This window comes from Electrophorus electricus, chromosome 21 (assembly GCF_013358815.1).
Source record: "Electrophorus electricus isolate fEleEle1 chromosome 21, fEleEle1.pri, whole genome shotgun sequence".
Lineage (NCBI taxonomy): Eukaryota > Metazoa > Chordata > Actinopteri > Gymnotiformes > Gymnotidae > Electrophorus > Electrophorus electricus.
In genome coordinates this window covers 11,238,836-11,260,521 of record NC_049555.1, presented here as the reverse complement: position 1 = coordinate 11,260,521, position 21,686 = coordinate 11,238,836, and the positions used below count along the sequence as shown (strand labels likewise).

Genomic DNA, 21,686 nt, shown 5'->3' with positions numbered 1-21,686 from the left:
TCTCTCCTATTTAATAATGGTTACAGGTGACTAATTTCTCCAATGATGTTTTTCCTGTCTTATAATAAGATGGTTGTAGCCTGCTAGGATGGTATACTCTCTGGTATATTTCTTTTTCTTTTTTTTTTTTGGTGCAGTGAATAGTCAAAATAAGGAGTAATCTAGTTAGGGTTTTAGTTAAATGGATTTTTGGATCTTATTGAAATTTGACATCTGTTGTGTTTTTAAGTCCTTTTATTTTTAGAAGTGTCTCTAGTAACTTTCTCCAATAATATTTATAATAAAAAAGACAAAAAATCCAAAATAAATCCTCTATAGGCCAACCAGATTAGCCACATTATATGGGAAAACCAGTAGACACGTTGTGCAACAATATTGGAATTCATTTTACAATAATATCGCTTCATTGCATATAATAATAAGAATTTGCAGATGATCTCTAATGCTAGCCATTTAAAAAGGGCTTCTCACTTAACTTATCTATGTTCACACGACCAAAACAATCCAAACTTGTTCATTGCTCACTGCTGCAGATCACTTAACTGATACAATTATGGAAAATGAACAAACATCTTTAGTTTGGGGGTGGGGGAGTCATGCTGTTTACCTATGATATTTATCTTAACTTTCATGACACTAATAGCAAAAATATTTACAAGAAACCTCTTTGGAACCTGAATCACCAAAGCTCACTCTCCAAACAACTCCTGGATGGGAAGTAGAAGTTTGTAACTTTACTTTCATATAAAACTTCATCTGCACAGAAAGCCCAGAACCTTGCAATGAAACTAAAAGCCAAATTGCTCAACAATCCCATTTACAATAAATCTAATATAGGCCAGATTAAATGGGAAAACCAGTAGACCTTTTCTGCAACAATATTGGTATTCATTTTACAATAATGAATGCCAATATTGTAAAATGAGGTGCATGCTAATTTGTTAGCATATTCAGATAAAACATTTATTTATTATAGTAATCCCAAAGTAATAAGTAGACTCAACACGGTATATTTACAGCTACACTTTCATCCATACTTAAAAACTTAGGCATGACACTTCTTCACTTTCTAGTGACAGAGCCATGTGAAATCTGCCTTGGTGATGGAAAGAGTTGTGGGCTCACAACTTCAAAATCATCTAACTAGTACTAACCTGTATGAGCCATTCCATTCTGGTTTCTGTACGATGAATAGTACTGAGTCTGCTTTGCTAAAATTTGTTGGTGTCCATCTACTTTTTGCTGAATATCCTCATCCTCATTCAACACTGATAAAACAAAGCCTTCACCTTCATTACGCCGTAGGGTGTCTCATACAGCCCTTTGACTCGCGCATGCGTCAGACTCCTTGGTCCGTGTCGGGTCGGGTGGGTAGCCGGCATCGCCGCTGACCCCGAGCGCCCTTTGGTACGAGGGCCGGTCCCCGCCCTGGTGGTGCGGCGTAGTCGGGCGATGGATGGAGGACAGTCCGGCCCGGCCCTAGGTTAGTGCTTTCTAAATTCTCCATTTTCATTGTACATATTGATGGCATTCCTATCACACAAGTGTCGGTATAAAAAACCTTGATGTCATTTTCAACTCATCACTTACATTTGAGCCCCGTATTAAGTGACTCACTAAGACTTCTTTTTATAATTTGCGCAACATAGCACACTCAGCTCAGTAACGCTGACGCCAGTATGCTGATAAATGCTTTTTTTCTACCGTATAGATAGCAAAAAACAACTTTGGTGAGTACCATAGCACCTACCTGCATCTCTTTGTTTCAGGAGACATCATCTTTCTTAGACATGAAATTGATACAAATACTCACAGCACTTGTAGTATCTGTTGAGTCTGGTGATGTCATTTTGGCTCGTCTACGTTGCCTGGCCAATGGCTATGTTGCTGTTGGGGATGGGGACCATGGTAGGCTGACCATTCTTAGAGAAAGCAGTTCTGAAATAATAAACCACAAAATCAGACTTCACTTCTAAATTCCATAGATATTTAAGGAGCAATAAGTAATTTTATCCCCAAAAAGTAGCAAACAATATTTATGATTATTATTATTATTTTTTTTTACCTTTTTCTATAACATTCAGCTCATGAGATGAATAACCAAATAGCTGTGTAGTCCTCAAATAATCAGTTTATGCTCCACAGAATGGATCCCCCACATGAAGGCAGCCATGTTTAAAATAGACTTTGTACAGAATCTCTGAAACATGCAAACCACTAGGTGTTGGTATAATGGCTGTTTCATAATGTGAAGAATCATTGAAATACGAACGTATTGCTCCTTAAAACTCATTAGGATAATGTTAACACAGCCATATGATTAGTGTTGGGATAAAAAAAATAAATCAAGCAACTAAATTATCCATCAAAACGGTCAGTGGGACTGACTTGTGGTACTGCATGACAGAGTTGTAGTCATAGTCATAAGTCCCCTGATTCAGAGTGTTGATCTTGTCAAAGTTGTGTTTCTTGTCTAACAAGGAAAGCAAATGATAAGCAAAACATTGGAATCATTCAGTAAACAAAACATCACAATCATTCCATGGAATGCAACAATTGCTATTGAATATTGTAAGTTTTTGAACATGTTCAATGTACAGTTATCAAATTTCTTTTCAGATATCAAAATCGGTGATGTTAATACAACACTACAACAATGTTGAGATCATGTGAAACAAAAATTGGATCTGAAAAAAGTGGGCATTTTGTATGCATATTTCTATTATATTTGGAGCTATGTTAAAACTTGGGATCAGGGATAATGTTCTCCCAGACAACACGGATGTGGTTGTCACAGTCACCGTGTTTCTGTTCGTGGTTGAAGCCCAGTGCATGCGTCAGTTCATGCTGGACAGTTTTACGGTAGACACAGCCACTCTGCGGCAAAGACACTGTCTGGGCATTACCATGGCAACCAATGTTAGAGTAGCAACTGCCGAGTAAACAATGTAGCAATGTAATGTAATATAGCCCTACTCTCAGAAATACTGAAAAAATACTGAATTTCAATTTAATTCTAGTTCAGAATTTTATATTGCTCATCGATTCAGTTCAAATGCTATAATAATGCTAATCAGTTTCTTGATTCTAACACAGAATGAAATTAACTCCAGCAAGAATTTAATCTTTTAAATGGCTCTAAACCCATTTACTTCTGCAAGTAAAGTTCTACAAGCAAAGTTTCATATTTTAAATGCAAATACACATTGCAAATGCAAGAATGAACTAAAGCTTTTGAATAAAAAAAATCTCCTCTAGTACTTTTTGCTGTGTGCAAATAAAAAAATAAATAAAAGTTTAAAAAAAAACAACAATAATTTTCTAAACTTTGTAACAGTGTGCCACTGTTGTTTCAACTCTCATAGTTACTGTAAGAACTTTGCAAAGTTTTTTTTGATATTTGAAACTAATTATAACTAACTATTGGTGATAGTCTAATTAGGACTAAACACTAAACAGCAGTAAAAAGTGCATGTTTTGTAAATGTAGCAAAGGAAAATGTTTGTCTGATTTTCAACATAAATGGGATCACATCTATAATGCATACCCACTGCGAGACTCGATGCTGATATAATCCCTCTCACTGGAGCGATGTTTGAAGTGGATACAGGAGACAGAGGAGAAGGAATCCAGACCACGCTGAATGACCTGCAGCTCACGAGAGGCTGAGGGACAAGATTTCAGTAAATATTTTTGTACAGTTGGAGCCGCTTTGTCCAAGCTGAAAAGACATAATGGCAGTTATAAAATTGACTGTCTGATATCTGTCTAGGAGTAACAGACTGCAAATGAATCAGAACTAGTTCACAGTACTGCAGGCAGGTTCTCCATCCCTATATTGATTTAGAAATATTGGATAATAATCGAGCCCATCACAGGTGTACATTAGTGGCTAGTGATGACATAGGGCACATAGACCATTTACAGTGTATATGAGTGTTAGAGGTAAAATATCACTAGCGTAGTGGTTGGCGATAAGTTAGAACACTTAAACTATTTTCAGTATATTCGAGTGTTAGAGGTACAATATCACCGGCATACAGAAGTGGTTGGCGATGACGTAGGGCACGTGGACTTTGCCGTCACTGGACTTGGGCCACATGCAGCCTTGGGAGGTGCAGGGATCAGCGTTCCTCTTGGCATCAACAAAAATGTTATCAATCAGCTCAGGCTCATCAAAGTCACGAACGAATGCAGAGATCTTACACAGCTGATTTAAACAATGAACCTTTTACACCTGTCCAGTAAGCACTCCAGGTGTGCACAGGTATGAGTGTGTATGTGTCCTAAGGTTTCACACCATTATCATTAGAGTTTATCAGTGTACCATTTAAAGGAAAAGTATGTATCAATGAAATATATAAATTTACATCTGATTTTATTGGTAAAGGCTAACTGAACATTCTGCCTAATTGCAGAGTTATTATTCTTGTGTAGCACTGAAACTGTATCTGTCTACATACTGATGTCTTTGTTAGCTCTCTCCAGCAACTCTCCCACAGACAGCTCAGGAATATCCTCAGCAACTATCAAACAGAACACATCAGTACATTTATATTAATGATTCATTAATTAAATTCTGGGTGCACTGTTGACCTGTGTTCTCATTCCATTGTTTCTCAAAGTCTTTTATCGAAAGCTAAGGGAGGCTAAAGGCAGTAACAAATTAAGTGTTTATGAAAATCAGGTATATATACTAGATAAATATTCAAAAATATTAATGCAATAGTTATAGGAATAGCTTGGATAAAAATCTAATTTCTCTTTACTGAACATGTATCTATCTATACAAAAAATGTTATCTATACAAAAAGTATAGTGCATAACTAAAGTCCAGGATTTTGATTATAATTTTGGCAATAATTCTGTTTTTAATTCAATTCAGTTTCATGTACAGGCAACATTGTGGCAAGTCATATTTGAAATTTATTTGAAATCTTATTTCATAGATATTATAAATACTATTTATAGCTATTAGGGTTTTTTTAATAGGGTTTTTAATAGGGTTTTTCTATAGGGGTTTTCTCTAAAACAAAGGAGATGCATGATGCATGGAGACCACAGAGACAAAGCAGAGACAGGTGCAACACCTGATGGAGCTGCACAGCTTGAATACACTGAGGATCCAGTGAGAACCCAGAAGTGGAGTCACTGGTAAAAGCCCCAGTAAATGCTAATGTGTTTATAATGGAAATATTGAGGCAGTCCCACTGACAAGGGAAAGTGAAATTTAAGTGATATTAAACACATTTGTGATCAGACTATAATCTACCAATAGGTAGATTTGTTTGTTTGTGCTAATACACAAACACAGCATTGCAACTGTGAACATTTGATTTCTTAAACCACACCCACTAAGAATAAACAAGTGTATTAGTTACCAAAACTACTGGCAAAACAGCGGTGCAACATTACCTGTGCAAAGACTAGTATTATAATATATTGTAGTGTTATAGTATATAGTATAGTGTAGTTATTATAGTAGATGATAGATTATAAACAATGGTGAGAATACACATGAATGATGGAAAGTAGACATGCATTTCATGAGGAAGAAAAGTGCTTGTAAGACAAGAGAAATCATTTAGACACTGAGAAAATTGTTTAAAATCTCCAAAAGTTTAAAAGTCTATCTTTAGGAGTTACAGAATATTTGAATACATTGTAGGTTTCTGTGTTTTGTAAAGCACTGAATGATTTTCTTTGTTCAGAACTGAACACTGAGAGGGTTGTGAATTGTAGAATCAACCTGCTGTTGTAGCTAACAAGACCAAGAAAGCTTTTCAGCAATGAGACATTTTCTGCCTCTTTGGCTTCCACCAAAGCTCACACTCCCTCCTTGGTATGTCCAGTTCCCTTCTGTGTGAGCAGACTACCCATGATGATTAAGTGACCTGTGTTGAATTTCCAGTTCTCAGGATTCAGTCAGTCCGCATTCCTGAAGATGTCTCATGACAGCATGCAGTCACTGGTCATGTGTTGACTAGTTTGGTGCGTGTACAATGGTGACATCTGATATGTTTTGGACTCCCTCAGTGCCAGCTAGAGCAGAGGCAATCTCGTGTCGGTACGACTAACTGGTAGATGATACACCAAATAGAAGCCATTTGTTTTTATACACTCTGTATGAACAGTAACTGTTGTGATCTGGCATGAGTCTGACATTAGCTCCAATTGGAAATAACCCTGTTTTAAATCCAGTTTGCTAAATACCCAGGATAACATTCTATGATAATGGGATAATATTCTATAATAATGGTTTAGCTATCAAAAAAAGGCCTAATTTCAAAATTATCTTTAGGTACAATAATCACTGGATTATGTCATGGTGAGGGACCACTAGGAGTTTCAATAATGTCCATATCAATGTCTATATCAACTCTTTTATCTTTACACAGTATGTGGCTTAGTGGCTATGCCACTGTCTGAACATGGGGTCTATATAAAGAGAGACTCTGTTGGTTTTCAGTGTACCTACACCATGGAACACCTCTGGGTACTGTGCCTATACACACTGCTGCATGTTTGTCTCTGCTGCAGTGTGTGTGACCACTTTTACTAGCTCAAGATTCATGGCTGTCTCTGCCCATTCCCTGCATACCCCGACAGGTATAGCAGAAACAACCTGTCCTACACCTGTAGCAGTGTTTGTCTTGTTTATGTTTTTCTGCCTGCTCCTTTCCATTGGATTTCTCTTTAGCATCCTTATGCCATTTTTGTCCGACATGTTATAGGCTCTTTTTCAGTCCTTACACTGCTCCCTCCTGGTGTCACATACATTTGCTCCTCAATCTGTTCACAGAATGGAACATCCTCCAGCGTGTGGGTGATAGTCAGGTCAGGTCCTTCCTTAAGGAGTTTGTGGTGTTCACAAGATCTACAACTCGAATGAGGCAATATTCACTTGCCCAGTTCACTGTGTACAATAGGTCTGAAAACTTGCTGCCCAATGTTATATGCCTATATCTAACCCAAAAGCTCTAATAAGGTTAGGTGGACTGAAATAAATCAGGCACTTTTCACTTATTTACACCAGAACAACTTTTATTCCACACATTTATTTTCCACAGAAGGTGGAATGTCATACTTCTTAAAGGAACATGCAATGCATTTCAAAACAGGACAATAACATTCCTATTCTCCTAACTGTCCATCACTTCTTAAGGTAATTTGGGACTGACATTTTTCTTTGCTTAGTTACTTTTCTTGCCATATTATCGATTATAACAATAACAAAGAAAAAAAAAAACTACATATATATTGTAACGAATCTGCTGGCCCGAGTGCCGAAGGGCGTGGAGCAGGATGCACAGACTCCCTCGATATAGTGAGACATTTATTGACATCACACACGAATAACGGTGACACTCACACACAACATTAATGTCAGACATTACGTATACATTTAACTAAACACAGACTACAATAATATTTTAACACGGACTACGCACAAGTATTTACATACAACTGCAGACTTACAATTACCAACACAGTACACACACTGTGAGAGATTTAAATAGACAAAAGACACAAGACATTAAACCCCGTACAGGTGCATGCACTTACAAAGGGTGTGGTTACAAACAAGGTGAAACCCCCTGCACGCAGCAGACTATACCACGTGACTTGGGGGGGAGCATCCCGTGACACACACACACATATATATTTATATATATATATATATAAAAAGCCCTGATGGGTTCTCACTACAGATGTTTCAGACATGTCCCACTAGAACAAGGTCCAGAGGCAGACTCTGGACCTGCTGGAAAGATAATATACCCCAGTTGGCCATGGAGACTCTGGGTGTGCCACAGGAGGAACTGGAATCTGTTGCAGGGAATAGAAAAGTCTGGGCTGATCTTCTCAGCCTGCTACCACTCTGAGCTTTACCAGGTAAAGCAGACAGGAGATGAGACGTTCCATTTACATTATATTATGAATGTTTCTTCTTATCTTTGTCAGAAACTTCATATAATATTCGTCAAGATGAGGGGAATGTTCTGCCTTAGCTGGGATAGTGGGGAGTGAAGTTTTATGCCTCCTTTGAGGTAGGTTTTCCATATACATGCCATTATAGTTATAACACTCCAACTAGTGATTGGTACTGATTTTAAACAAGGTATTAACATATTTTAGCAGACTTACATGCATAAATATGACATTAATATACAAGCCTAAGCTTGTATATTGTATATACAAACACAGCTTTATTTGAGCAAAAATATTGAGAAAATCTCAAAGTGACCAAGCAATAATGCACAAATATTTAGCAAAATGTGAAATTTGTGACCTCAGAGCTCTGCTAATACTACTGTAAGTCACTGTACCAAGCCAACTGGTTTGACTGTACTAAACCATCCAGTTTGAAATGACTCACATTCTCATTTTACCCTGAATAACAAAGAATGACCTCAGGTGTGTGCCCAGTTGCTACAGATGAGATTTCATTCATTTTTTACTGATGCAATAGAACAACTTTTCACATGCACTCAATGCATACTGTATTCTTAAAAATAGTAACTGTTGAAGAAAAAAAATGACTAATTGCAGCAAATGACAGTGATCTGACTTTGGGGCATTTACTGGATGTTGCAGGCTAGGAAGAATTATTTAAGGTTTACCAGTGATTGCACTATACTGACTGCTTAAGTGAAGGATATGAGAAGGAACAGAATACGTTACTACTCAGTGGTGCTACCACAAAAAGTCGTTTTTTTGGCTATAGTTCTTGATATAATTAATATTATTGATTGAAATATTTCTTTCTCTAATAATAATATCACATTAGATATTTTTAAATATATATAAATATATTTAATTAAAAGTCAAAGACACTATGCAATGATTGTGCGATGGTTTACGTTTCTAAATATTATAGCCAAGTATACATGTATTCAAATGTACATTCTTGTAACAGTCTGACATGGGTTGTTTTATGGACATTTGCACGCAGTGTTTAGTTTGCACACACCTCTGTAATATCCATAGGTGGCTGCTTTGATAAAAGATGCTTTAAATGATCAAAAACTGGCAGTCATTTGGTTTGTGATAACACTGAATCGTCATGATAAGATTAACAAGAAAAAAGCTTCTGATCATTTAAATTTCTGATCATTGACAGCTTGATCATTTCAAGCTACTGATGAATGAATGCATTTGAAGGATGGAGGAGTAAATATAGACAAAATCCCATTAATCAGAGAACAGAGAAGCAAACTGACTGTGAACAATGTTGCTTAAAATAATTTAATAGCAAAAATTATTGTGTTTTTAAGCATTTCCTTATTTAGCTATAGTAAAAATATGGGTTTATAATGTAGAATTTTATACATTTTGTAAAATGAATTTCAAATAGAAAGGTTAGCTATATTTTGCATCCCTTATACATTTAAATTCATTTCAACACAGTTCTAACCCTCCATACAATTGATTTTGTTAGAGAGCTGGGAACTTTGGTTACGGATTTTGTTGTTAAAGCACTATGTCGAGCACTATGATCAAAGACAAGTCGCTACAGCATCCTCCAGGAAGACCAGCCTTCTATGGTAGTTTCTGCAAAAACAAAGAGGTTTGGTCTGAAACAATCATTTTCACCTTACTTCATTTATTTTGTTTTGCTACTTGCAGATCTTGACCTGAAATGTAGCACAAATTATAATACTGCTGAAATGAATAAATAGTGTAATTTGTTGTCAGATGCTCACAGCACTTGTAGAGTCTATTGAGTCTGGTGATGTCATTTTGACTCATCTGCGTTGCCTGGCCAAAGGCTACATTGCTGTTGGGGATGGGGACCATGGTAGGCAGACCATTCTTAGAGAATGCAGTTCTGAAATGACAAACATAGTCTATCATCTTTTCTGTTTAAATTCCACAGATGTTTTCACACTATAAATGAAGTTGAAAATAGATATTCTACTATATAAGAAATATGAAGTAGTGGTGTTGTGTGTTGTGTGACAGACTTGTGGTACTGCATGACCGAGTTGTAGTCATAGGGAGTTTCCTGGTTGAGGGTAGCAATCTTGTTGAAATTGTGCTTCATGTCTGATGTGAAAAAAAAATTATGTATATATATCACTTTTGAAATCTTGAAGCTTAGACAGTTGTAATTGAAATTTACTATCAATAATGTTCTCCCAGACAACAAGGATGTGGTTGTCACGGTCACTGCGGGTCTGTTCATGGTTGAAGCCCAGAGCATGGAGAAGCTCGTGCTGGACGGTGTGGTGGTAGATACAGCCATTACGGTCCAGAGACACTGTCTGAGCATAACCACGGCGACCAACGAATGAGTAGCATCTGCCAGGTAAACAAGGAGTAAAACTTAACAAAGAAGCTCTCTGGATCTAATTGGAATTTGCTGATCTGTATTTTGAGTCTGAACCTTACATATTCAGATTGAAGTACTAAATTCTGATATACCAGTTATAATAGAGATGGAACAACTAGGCCCCCAGGGATAATGATTTTGAGCCTAAACCTTATTCTTGATTCAGATGTCTGGATGATGGATGATGGTTGATGGATGGATGCATGATTCAGATTGAGATGTATGTATGTAAAGAAATGTTTTTCATGCTAACAGTGAGTGTAACTATAGTGCATACCCATTGCAAGACTCAATGCTGATATAATCCCTCTCATTGGAGCGGCGCCTGAAATGGATGCAGGCAACAGAGGAGAAGGAGACCAGACCACGCTGAATGACCTGCAGCTCACGGGAGGCTGAACGTGCAGAGATCAGATGTCAGTACATATTTTGTATCCAGTCGCAGTCACTTTACTTTAAACTGAGGGCCACAGTGACACAACACAGTACATTCAAAATGTTCAGTAATATTTTTCAGCACTTATTGAACTCACTGCTCAGTGGTTGGTGAGGATTTAGGGCACATAGATTATTTACATTGTATATGAGTGTTAGAGGTACAATATCACCGGCGTACAGAAGTGGTTGGCGATGACGTAGGGCACGTGGACTTTGCCGTCACTGGACTTGGGCCACATGCAGCCTTGGGAGGTGCAGGGATCGGCGTTCCTCTTGGGATCAACAGCAATGTCATCAATGAGCTCAGGCTCATCAAAGTTACAAACTAATTCAGAACAGAATTGGTAAATATCTAATATTAGCTAATAATAACTGTTGTTTCGTACTTACAGTCCTAGTGATATAAGTGATATTATTAGATCTAAAAAGACTATTAATGCTATTAATACCATGGTAGTCAATCATTCTATTTGTAAAATGCAATGTCCAATGTTAGTGTTGTGTGCTATTGAAACTATGAAGAGTTGTCTGTGTGCACATACTGATGTCTTTGTTAGCTCTCTCCAACAACTCTCCCACAGACAGCTCAGGAATATCCAGCAACTATCAGATTAAACACATCAGCACATCATTCTCCTCTGTGTTCACTGCAGATCTCTATCTTCCTTTAATATTTGAGTGTCATACATTTAGTTAGATATTGGAATGAAATGTTTAATTTTCATCCTTGATGACCTACCAGGCTAGTTGAGATGTCAAATGGCACATAAAAAATAGAGACAACACATTAGTTCACTACATGCTAAAAGGAGTAATAAAAGTTACAGAGTAACATGTTGGTAAATATTAATCTCCTCTCGTTTCCGGAATACTGACTAAACTTTGTGTGTGCGTGTGTTTTTGCATCTGTCTCTCTCACCTCCTCCTTGGCTCTGACAGAGCCTACTAACAACAGGGCCAACAGACCCACAGTCACCTTGAACACAAACATCACAGCCAGTGGTGACCTGTGGGGGGACCAAGCATCCAGCAGCACCATTAGTGTGCATAATGTATCAACCAAAAAGATTCTGTACAACATTTAGACATGTCATAAATAGATTAGACACATTAGGAAGGCAGGCACTCTTACCGCAGACCTCCAAGAAGAAATGAGACATACAGTGTCAGGGAGATAGAGGGGTTTATATATATATATATATATATTTTTTTTTTTTTCTGAGTACATAACATAATAACAGGAGTTGCTGACTCCAGCAAAAGCTTATCTTTACATATGAATGTAAAAGAAAAGTTCCTTGGGAATATGTTAACATATAGGAAAGTTTATCAAGTTTAAATATGCATAGCCTTGATGTACAGAAAGCAGGTGTCGTTTTCCCTAATGGTTCCACACAAGCAAAGACATCTCTTAGCAATGGTCCTCTCTTTTGGATAAGCTCCTTATTAACTAACCCATCACTTTTTTGTTATAACATTTAATTATATATATATATATATATATATATATATATATATATATATATATATATATATATATATATATATATATATATATATATATATATAATGGTAATAGATTTATATGTCTTTATATAAGCATACCTAGGTCAAACAAAGTCATTTTAAATAAAACTGATTAAAATTATATATACTGTATCAAAGACATGGCTGTCAAGAGTGAGATAAATGCCCATTCAGATAATAAGTGTGGTACTGCAGCTTCCAACTGCTATAAAAGTGCTAAATGTACATTTATTAACAGCCACTAAATCAACTGGGACAAAAGGATCAATTGTCATCATCCATTCCTGCCCATGCATTACTGTAGGAGTTGTCTGCTGTTTTATTTGCAAGAGATAATTAGCTTTATAATGGAGAAATCAAGAGTAGGCTTGCTGATCGGTTTGCTGAACACCTTCAGACTATCAGACTAAAGGATTTGACATTTCCCTTTTAATAGTAATAGTCATTGCATTAATGACATGTATGTTTGCATTGCCAGTTATTGCTATGGCAGCAATGAAATTAGGAAACTCAAAGAAAAAGAACTGGAACTTTAGAACCTCATGGAATGAACAATATGATTAAACATCTACTTTCTCACATATTAACTGGTTCCTCCTCTTACAAATTCAGAAGCACTTTGCTTGCACAGCTGATAAAGGACCTCAGTTTGAAACATCCTATTTTGTGTTTTCCTGGAAAACTTGTGCACTTCAATACAATTTTGAAAATCTCTACATCTCTTACTACAGTGCACTGCAGTTACATTTCTGGAATCTTCTTTATATATGTATAAATTCCCCAGTAGTCCTCCTCCAGGAGGTCTCGTTTTCTTTCAAAGCTCAGGTCCTCTACCAGAGGCCTGGGAGCCTGAAGGCCCGACATAGTCTCATGGTACTCATTAAGCACTTTATTACTTGGGGCCGTCTTCCTGCTGTACTCCTGTATCTTGGTGGTTTCATCCTGGATAGTGGCTCTGATGCTCACTAGTCCTTGGCTCCGCTCATTCCCCTTAATGCACAGTCTCAGAGTGCTGGATTTGGGATGGAACCCTCCATGCATTGTGAGGGGTTTCCTTGTGTTGATGTCAGTGGCTTCTATCTTCTCCTTTGGTCAGCCTAATATGTCAGCGGGGTATCTGATGACTGGCAGAGTGTAGGTGTTGATAGCCTGGATCTTTATCTTCCCAATCAGCTGACTTCTCAGGAGTGGCCTCACTCTTTGTAGGTAATTGGCTGTAGCTGCTTTCCTTCTGGCCTCTTCATGGTTCCCATTTGCCTGTGGGATTCCCATGTTGGCCTCCCATATGCTTTTCCAGTATTGTTCAATCTCCAGCATTGGTGGGTGTGTTTTCATGCTGTTACCCTGGCACAGAGAGCAAACGTTGGATGTCTTATTGATCTCCTGGCTTCTACTTCTCTTGTGTACCATTTCAGGCAGGCTGCCAGAGCTGTTAATCTTTGCTTGGCAGTCTCCAGAGCCTCAGGTTTGAACAGCTTGTACTTATACTTCTCAGGTACTTTCATCATGCCTTTCTGCATTTCTGATAGCTGGCTAACTTCTCTCTGTGTTGCCCATATCTTGGCCTTTACCCTCCTTATCCACGGAGGATTCTGCTTTTTGATGATGTTCATCTTGTAGCCAAGCATCTCAAGTATTACTGTTGCCATGACATATATCAGCTGGTTGGTCTCAGTGATGGTCACAGTAATGGTCATCCGTACTGCTGCAGTCACATCATCCAGCAGCCTTTCAGGTACTTTACTTGGTTGTCTACTACTATTGGTGTCCATCTTCAGTCTCAGGTCTGCAGCTCTGTTGTAGAGCTTGGTGCAAGGGTTCATATATATATATATATATATATAGTGTGGGCCGGAGTGTGGGCCACACCCAACCAAACACATACACACATAGCCTATCACCCACACATCATTAATTAGCACACACACCTGCACCTCATTACACCCTCCCTACTTAAGCCCACAGGATCATCCAGTCAGCACTTTGCATTGAAATTGTCTACAATATGGCTCTCATTTCTAAGAAGTTAGTGGAGATTCTTTGACAGTGAAGTCTTGGGGTCATCTCAGAACTCTACTGCAATTTGTAATATCCATACATCTATTCTTATTCTATAGTATTTGCATCAGTGGTTAAACGTTAAGGTGAGAAGAGCAGTGAGAAGAGCACTATGTGTCTTTACATTGATCAGCCATAACATTAACAATCACCTGCTCAATATTGTGTAGGTCTACCTCACCACCAAAACAGCTCTGATGCATCAAGGCATAGACTCCACATGACTCCTGTCCTGTGGTGTCTGGCCCAAAGATGTTAGCAGCAGATCCTTTAAGTCCTGTATGTAGTGAGGTGGGGCCTCCATAGAAGGTCTTGTTTTTTCTAGCATATCCCACAGATGCTCAATCAGATTGAGGTCTGGGGAATTTGGAGGCCAAGTCAACACATTTAACTCTGTCATATTCCTCAGATCATTCCTGAACAATTTTTGCTGTGTGGCAAGGAACATTATCCTTCTGAAAGAGGCTTCTGCTATTAGGGAAAGCTGTTGTCATTAAGTGAAGTACTTGGTCTGCAACAACTTTTAGGTATATGGTACGTGTCAAAGTAACATCCACATGAATGCCAGGACCCAGGGTTTCCCAGAACATTGCTCAAAGCCTTCTCTTCCACAGGTGAGCGATGCACACGCACCTGGTTATCCGCACCTTCTTTCATTGCTCCATGGTTCTGATGCTCATGTGCCCAATGTAGGCATTTTTGGCTGTGGACCGGGCTAAGCACGGGCTCTCAGACTGGTCTGTAGCAATAAAGCCCCATCCGCAGTAAGATGTGATGCACTGTGTATTCTGCAATTTGTGCTACAGTAGCTGTTCTGTAGGACAGGACCAGACACGTTTGGCCCTTCCTAGCATCCTTATTGTCATGGTTACCCTGTCTCGTGCATCTGTCTTGCTTCCGTGTTTTGTTTATCTCCACCCATCTATTGTAGCACCTTTGTCCTGTTCATTCTTGTTAGTTCGTGTATTTAATCCCTGTCTTGTTGCCCGTGTATTTGCTGGTTATTGTTCTAAATCCTAGCCGCTGTGTGTTAATCTCAGCCGCTCTTCATGTTCCAAGCCTTGTGTTTTCTCTGCCGGTTTTGTTATTCGCTAGTGTTAGTTAAGTGTTCTTATCGTTCCTTACATTTTTGTTATAGCCTGCCTCCCCTTTTTCATCGTGTTTTGTTTTGGTTATGATGTATTCTCATACTCTACACACTGGCTCTGTGACCCTGGACTGGTCTACTGATTACGATTCTGGATTTGCCCATAATAAATCTCGCTCTTCTCAGCATATGCGTCCGCCTCCTAACCGCCTAATGTTACAAAGGCTAGCCTTCACTCCCCACATGCATCAGTGAGCCTTGGGCACTGATGAATCTAATGCTGATTCACTGGTTGTCTGTTAATATTTGATGATATACTCAAACTGCCTAAAAATGAGGAAAGCGGGACACCTTTAGCACTCAGCAGTCAGTACCTACTCTATGTAGCGAAAGGAGGAGGAGCTATAAGAGTCCACTGCAGTTTTCAAATTGGCACTTAGAGAATAGCACTGCACTACATAGTCATGAGTTGGGTGGATTTGTCTATTAATAAATGCATTTCTACATGAAACAGATGCTAATTATAACAGTTTCAAGTTTTTAATTTTGATTGACTGGTGTATTTCTATGGTGGCTATTCTGATGGGATTTACTTTTTTTTTCATACAGCAGGCTGATCATCTGTCAATTTAATGCTATTTAATATAAGGTGTTCCTACCTACAAAAGTCCATGTATTGAACACGGTGTAAGAGTATATGATTATGGTGCCTAGGTGTCCAACTTGAGAGAGCGTCAGATTCAGATATGGCTCTTTAGCTGAGTCCAATGAATTGTTTGACTAATCATTTTAGCCAGTCCCAATTCAGGCCCAGATGACAGACAACCAGGCCCAAGACAGCGAAGAACCACATACAACTCATTACATGTACATGTTAATGAAGCCCTTTGGAGTGTCAGACTTGAGTGTAATGCTTTATTAATACAAAAAAGTACAATAATCACAAAAGTAAGACACTTGGAATTTGTTAGGTATAGAGTAGTGCTGTTAAAGGCTTTAGATTGATCAAATGGTCATTTAGACTCTCAAAATAAAATAGGCCCTGTTGAGATAAAAATACATCATGTAAATCAGTGCATATCATTAGTAGTTGCAAAACATTTCTCCAGTACTATGTTCATATTTTAGAAAAGGTTTTCTGATTGCTCATTCTGTTCATGCAAAATGATAACAAGAAGATTACAATATATACATTTTATTAGGGCCATGTTTATTATTGCCATTACATGTCTGATTGGGAGCTGAACTCACAATCACCACAGTTATCAACCATTTTATTAAATATCTTCTCAAACAGAACAACTTTGATCTATTTCAGGATTCCTTTTTATTTATTTCATGGGCGTATTTTAAAACAGTAATTTATTCAGGCCTTAATACTTTCAGGGACCAAATGATATATGACCAAAGTAATGTCTAAGACTGAGTGTGCATGCAACATACATATGTTAACTTTTAAAGGCCCAGACTTATTATTTAGTATTGAACCTTAAGACATATTATTCAGTAATTACTGTACATTTCTTAATAAGTACCCTGAAATTAATATGAAAAATATAGTTACAAGAAGAAGAATTGATAGTCTGGATCCAGTGGTCAGTCCTTGGGGTGGAAGGGGTTAAATTGGGAGCGGTACAGCCTGCTGTCTATTCAGAACTCATGATTCAGTAAATATGCAGGCAAGATTGAATTCATTTGCTTAATTAATTTAATTTATATTGATTGTATTTATTTTCAAAATGAATGTATTTGTGTAAGGCATAGATATAAATTTTTTTTCTGTTAGTCTTCCCTGTTTGTGGTTTCTGGCTGGACTGTGAATAAAGTTCTCTGAGGAGTAAAAAACAAATTAATCTGAAAATCTGTTATAATAGAAATGGTAATCAATTAAATAATAATAAAAAAGATAACATCAAACTCTGATGGCATTTATTGTAGGTATATGCTAAATATCTGAATGTTATCCAGTGACTTTTTGCATTGTGAATGTGAAACACAGAATTAGTTTTAGTTACTGCACTGCAAGTTACTGCACCGTGGGCATGAATCTTTAACACTATAGAAGTAAGATGGAGCTAATATGGTACTCACAGCACTTGTAGAGTCTGTTGATTCTGGTGATGTCATTTTGACTCATCTGCGTTGCCTGGCCAAAGGCTACATTGCTGTTGGGGATGGGGACCATGGTAGGCAGACCATTCTTAGAGAATGCAGTTCTGAAATACATGAAATGAGCTCAGTCTCTGGAACCCAGCCATCCCAACCCCGAAACCCATAATCCTGGATTTCAGTGATGCCAAATTTCACTAAAAATCGATTACCAACATTAAGTCAAGATTTGGTATTGTAATATTGTAAGATGAATGGAATTGAATAATACAAGCAGTTTGATGGGTGTCTGACCTGTGGTACTGCATGACGGAATTGTAGTCATAGGGTGTTCCCTGATTCAAAGTGTTGATCTTGTCAAAAGCATACTTGTAGCCTGTCAAATGATGCAAAACAAACTGAAGCATTAAGTTGTGGCCTTACAGAATATTGCAAAATTCTTAATGGTCTAAATCATTTTACAGAATTAGGCTTGGATTAAAAAACTTAACGAAAGCAGGGCGATATATCACTTTTGAAATCTTGAAGCTTAGACAATGGTATTGAAATTTGGGCTTACTATCAATAATGTTCTCCCAGACAACACGGATGTGGTTGTCACGGTCACTGCGACACTGTTCATGGTTGAAGCCCAGAGCATGGAGAAGCTCATGCTGGACGGTGTGGTGGTAGATACAGCCGTTACGGTCTAGAGACACTGTCTGGGCATAACCACGGCGACCCACATAAGAGTAGCATCTGCCAGGTAAACAAGGAGTAAAACTTAACAAAGAAGCTCTCTGGATCTAGTTTGAATTTGCAAATTTTTCATGTTGAAGTACTGAGCTAAATTCTGATATACCAATTCTAATTAATCTGAAATATATGTTTGATGCTGCAGTGATTCTGTGGTCCCTTTGCTATAGAAACCAGAACCTAGTGTCCATTTCTTTTGGCATCCTTGGAGAAATTTGATGAATGATTATGCAGATTAAAGTTGATACAAATCATTCTAGAAATCGCAGGTTATAAATTTAAATCTTCTTCTAATTGATCATTTTGAAGCATATTCAAATCTGGTGCTGTTGAGATTTTAGTTTTGTGGTTTCTTATTATTCTGACTGCTGATCAGATTTCCTATTCTTAATACACATTTGTTTCTATTCCTGTGATACGTACCCACTGCGAGACTCAATGCTGAGGTAGTCCCTCTCATTAGAGTGGGGATTGAAACGGATGCAGGAGACAGAGGAGAAGGAGTCCAGACCACGCTGAATGACCTGCAGCTCACGGGAGGCTGATGGGAGGAAAGACAGATTAATTTTGGTCTAGACTAGAACTGCAGTAGAATTACTTTCTTCCAAGATGAAGCAGGAAAGAACCTCAACCTCAAATTATATCCACTGAAGTCACCTTATTCTGGTTCCAAAATGGTAGAAGATAAGAACTTAAAAATACACGTTACCCAGTTCTACAATTAGAGCAATTATCATCTATCATTACTAATGTGTTTATTAATCCAAAGGAGACATAGAAGGGGATATTCTGTTCCTCACAAAGTAAATGCAAACTAAGTTAAAACTGGGTTAGGTTTAACTTGCAGCTGTGAGTTTGAGGGCATGGGATGCATTTGCACAGGCACACAGTAATGGTTGGCGATGACGTAGGGCACGTAGACTATTTTACAGTGTATATGAGTGTTAGAGGTACAATATCACTGGCGTACAGAAGTGGTTGGCAATGACGTAGGGCACGTAGACTATTTACAGTGTATATGAGTGTTAGAGATACAGTATTATAGGTGTACAGTAGTGGGTGGTGATGACGTAGTGCACATAAAGTATTTACAGTGTATATGAGGATTTAGGGCACATAAAGTATTTACAGTGTATATGAGTGTTAGAGGTACAATATCACTGGCGTACAGAAGTGGTTGGCAATGACGTAGGGCACGTAGACTATTTACAGTGTATATGAGTGTTAGAGATACAGTATTATAGGTGTACAGTAGTGGGTGGTGATGACGTAGTGCACATAAAGTATTTACAGTGTATATGAGGATTTAGGGCACATAAAGCATTTACAGTGTATATGAGTGTTAGAGGTACAATATCACCGGCGTACAGAAGTGGTTGGCGATGACGTAGGGCACGTAGACTATTTACAGTGTATATGAGTGTTAGAGATACAGTATTATAGGTGTACAGTAGTGGGTGGTGATGACGTAGTGCACATAAAGTATTTACAGTGTATATGAGGATTTAGGGCACATAAAGCATTTACAGTGTATATGAGTGTTAGAGGTACAATATCACCGGCGTACAGAAGTGGTTGGCGATGACGTAGGGCACGTAGACTATGCCGTCACTGGATTTGGGCCACATGCAGCCTTGGGAGGTGCAGGGATCAGCGTTCCTCTCATCATTTTCATCATCAACTGCAATGTCTCCAATAACCTTTGGCTCATCTGCTTCACGCACTAATACGCAAAAGAGATTCTGCCCAGTCACTGTGCAATCAATATATAATATAATATAATATATTATAATATGAAGCACTTTGCTTGCACAGCGGATGAAGGACCTTCAGTTTCTCTGGAAATTGTGTACTTTACAACAATTTTGAAAATCTCTACAAACACACACACAAAACAAAAAAGAGTCAAGATACTACTATTATGAAAAAAGAAATAGAAGATATATAATTAGTCTAGACCTGCTTATTGGTCACAGAAAACAAACACACTGCAGTGTAGTTGCATCACAATGCCGAATTAAATTAAAATATAAAATCACATAAGCAGTTATAGTCCTGGATTGTAACACTCTTGGTTTGGCAATGTTCACTGAAAATGACTGAAGTTGTTCCTGTGGTAATAATCTATGTAACCCACCTTTGTAAATTCATAAGGACAAAATAAATTAAAAAACATCTTCTACCTTCATAGAATGCTCCGTTCATTATTTCGTTTATTTTTACCCATTGCATGGTAATGTTCTGCTCTTACTCTCTGTCTTACTAGGTTCGTGTTAGTGTTGCTGCATAGCTAGCCTACTAGCCAGTGTGTTGGGCAGCGTGTTGGCGTACCGACGTTTCTGTTAGCCTTCTCCAGCAGCTCACCAACAGACAGCTCAGTAGAAGTGTCCTCAGCCACTGTCACACAATACATCAGTGCACTCATTCAGCAGTCATTCATTTATCTCATTGGCATGTATGTATCTAACTTGCTCCTCCTTAGAATTCAATATGACGTTATATAGACATTTAAATTGGCCAAAAAAAGTGACTTACCAGGCTAGACATGATGTCATAATAGAGGTGGTAGGGCGGTGGGATGGAGTTGGGGGTGAAGCAAAATATATTTTATTAACATCCGTGTGTGTGTGTGTGTGTGTGTGTGTGTGTGTGTGTGTGTGTGTATATCACCTCCTCTTCAGCTCTGATGGAGTAAACCAACAGCAGGGCCACCAGACCCAGAGTCACTTTGTATGCAAACATAACAGCAACCTGTAGGGACAGCCATAGTAGTACAGTAGTGCCACCTTTCACTTTCTCAGTGAATCTTTCTTATGGTTACATCTCTTTTCATTTCCTTCTTAACATTACGCAGTGATAGGAGCTTGTTTGAAATTTGTGCTATTTCTTGATTTTTATTTCCCCTACATTATTTGAACAGGTTTCTTCAAATATTCACAACATGAGATGGTTCTGTAATCTATCATTTTCCTGAATTTTAGTTTGTGAAGTTGCTATGTACTCTCCATTTCTTTACACTACTGGGAATGAGCTAGTGGTTTGTGCCACTTTTAACCATCTTAATCAGACATCAGTGCTTTTCAGACATCAGACATCAGTCAGTTCCTCATGGTGGAAAAAGTGATTCTTTTTAGCTACTCATCAGTAACTATTTTGTACACAATTTGAACTTCTATTGTATTTTGTTCAAGTGTTTGATAAGCAGGAATAGCTCACTTTCATCCCCAGAAACGGAGAACACAGGACAATACCAAATACATTCCATAAAACCCTTTCTCATCATAATTTCTGACCTAACATTCCAGGGATTACTGGGAATATGTGCCAATACTTTAAAACCTCACTTGACCAAAAAAAAGAAGCCAAGCAAGCAGAATATGTTTAAAAGTGCATATC

At 38.0% G+C, this 21,686-nt stretch overlaps 2 protein-coding genes and 1 pseudogene across 2 annotated transcripts in view; all 3 read right to left on the bottom strand.

Annotated features, from left to right (window-relative positions):
• Nucleotides 1-1,339: 1,339 nt before the first annotated feature.
• Nucleotides 1,340-6,727, bottom strand: LOC113576720 (annotated as a pseudogene).
• A 2,741-nt stretch (nt 6,728-9,468) lies between these two features.
• LOC118240459 (low choriolytic enzyme-like) lies at nt 9,469-11,765 on the bottom strand. The gene is made up of 8 exons (XM_035521094.1): nt 11,694-11,765; nt 11,317-11,377; nt 10,953-11,099; nt 10,614-10,731; nt 10,127-10,305; nt 9,969-10,050; nt 9,708-9,832; nt 9,469-9,555 (listed from the first exon to the last, which is right to left on the bottom strand). Coding segments are annotated over exons 1-8 (786 nt in total). The 3' UTR covers nt 9,469-9,553.
• A 5,461-nt stretch (nt 11,766-17,226) lies between these two features.
• Nucleotides 17,227-21,686, bottom strand: part of LOC113576700 (low choriolytic enzyme-like) — a 5,748-nt gene continuing 1,288 nt past the window's right edge. Inside the window, exons 2-10 of the mRNA XM_035521093.1 lie at nt 20,961-21,041; nt 20,826-20,829; nt 20,622-20,687; nt 19,858-20,013; nt 18,714-18,831; nt 18,115-18,293; nt 17,850-17,931; nt 17,538-17,662; nt 17,227-17,276 (exon numbers count right to left, since the gene is read on the bottom strand). Coding sequence (XP_035376986.1) covers nt 17,275-17,276; nt 17,538-17,662; nt 17,850-17,931; nt 18,115-18,293; nt 18,714-18,831; nt 19,858-20,013; nt 20,622-20,687; nt 20,826-20,829; nt 20,961-21,032 — 804 coding nt within the window. The 5' untranslated portion in view covers nt 21,033-21,041 and the 3' untranslated portion in view covers nt 17,227-17,274. The remainder of the gene's footprint in view (nt 17,277-17,537; nt 17,663-17,849; nt 17,932-18,114; nt 18,294-18,713; nt 18,832-19,857; nt 20,014-20,621; nt 20,688-20,825; nt 20,830-20,960; nt 21,042-21,686) is intronic.

Coding starts and splice junctions, on each gene's coding strand:
- LOC118240459 (XM_035521094.1), bottom strand. CDS start 11,765: ATGTTTGTGTTCAAGGTGACTGTGGGTCTGTTGGCCCTGTTGTTAGTA. Junction 11,378..11,693: donor CTGTCAGAGCCAAGGAGGAG/GTGAGAGAGACA, acceptor TTAATCTGATAG/TTGCTGGATATTCCTGAGCT. Junction 10,306..10,613: donor AGCATTGAGTCTTGCAATGG/GTATGCACTATA, acceptor TTTACCTGGCAG/ATGCTACTCATTCGTTGGTC.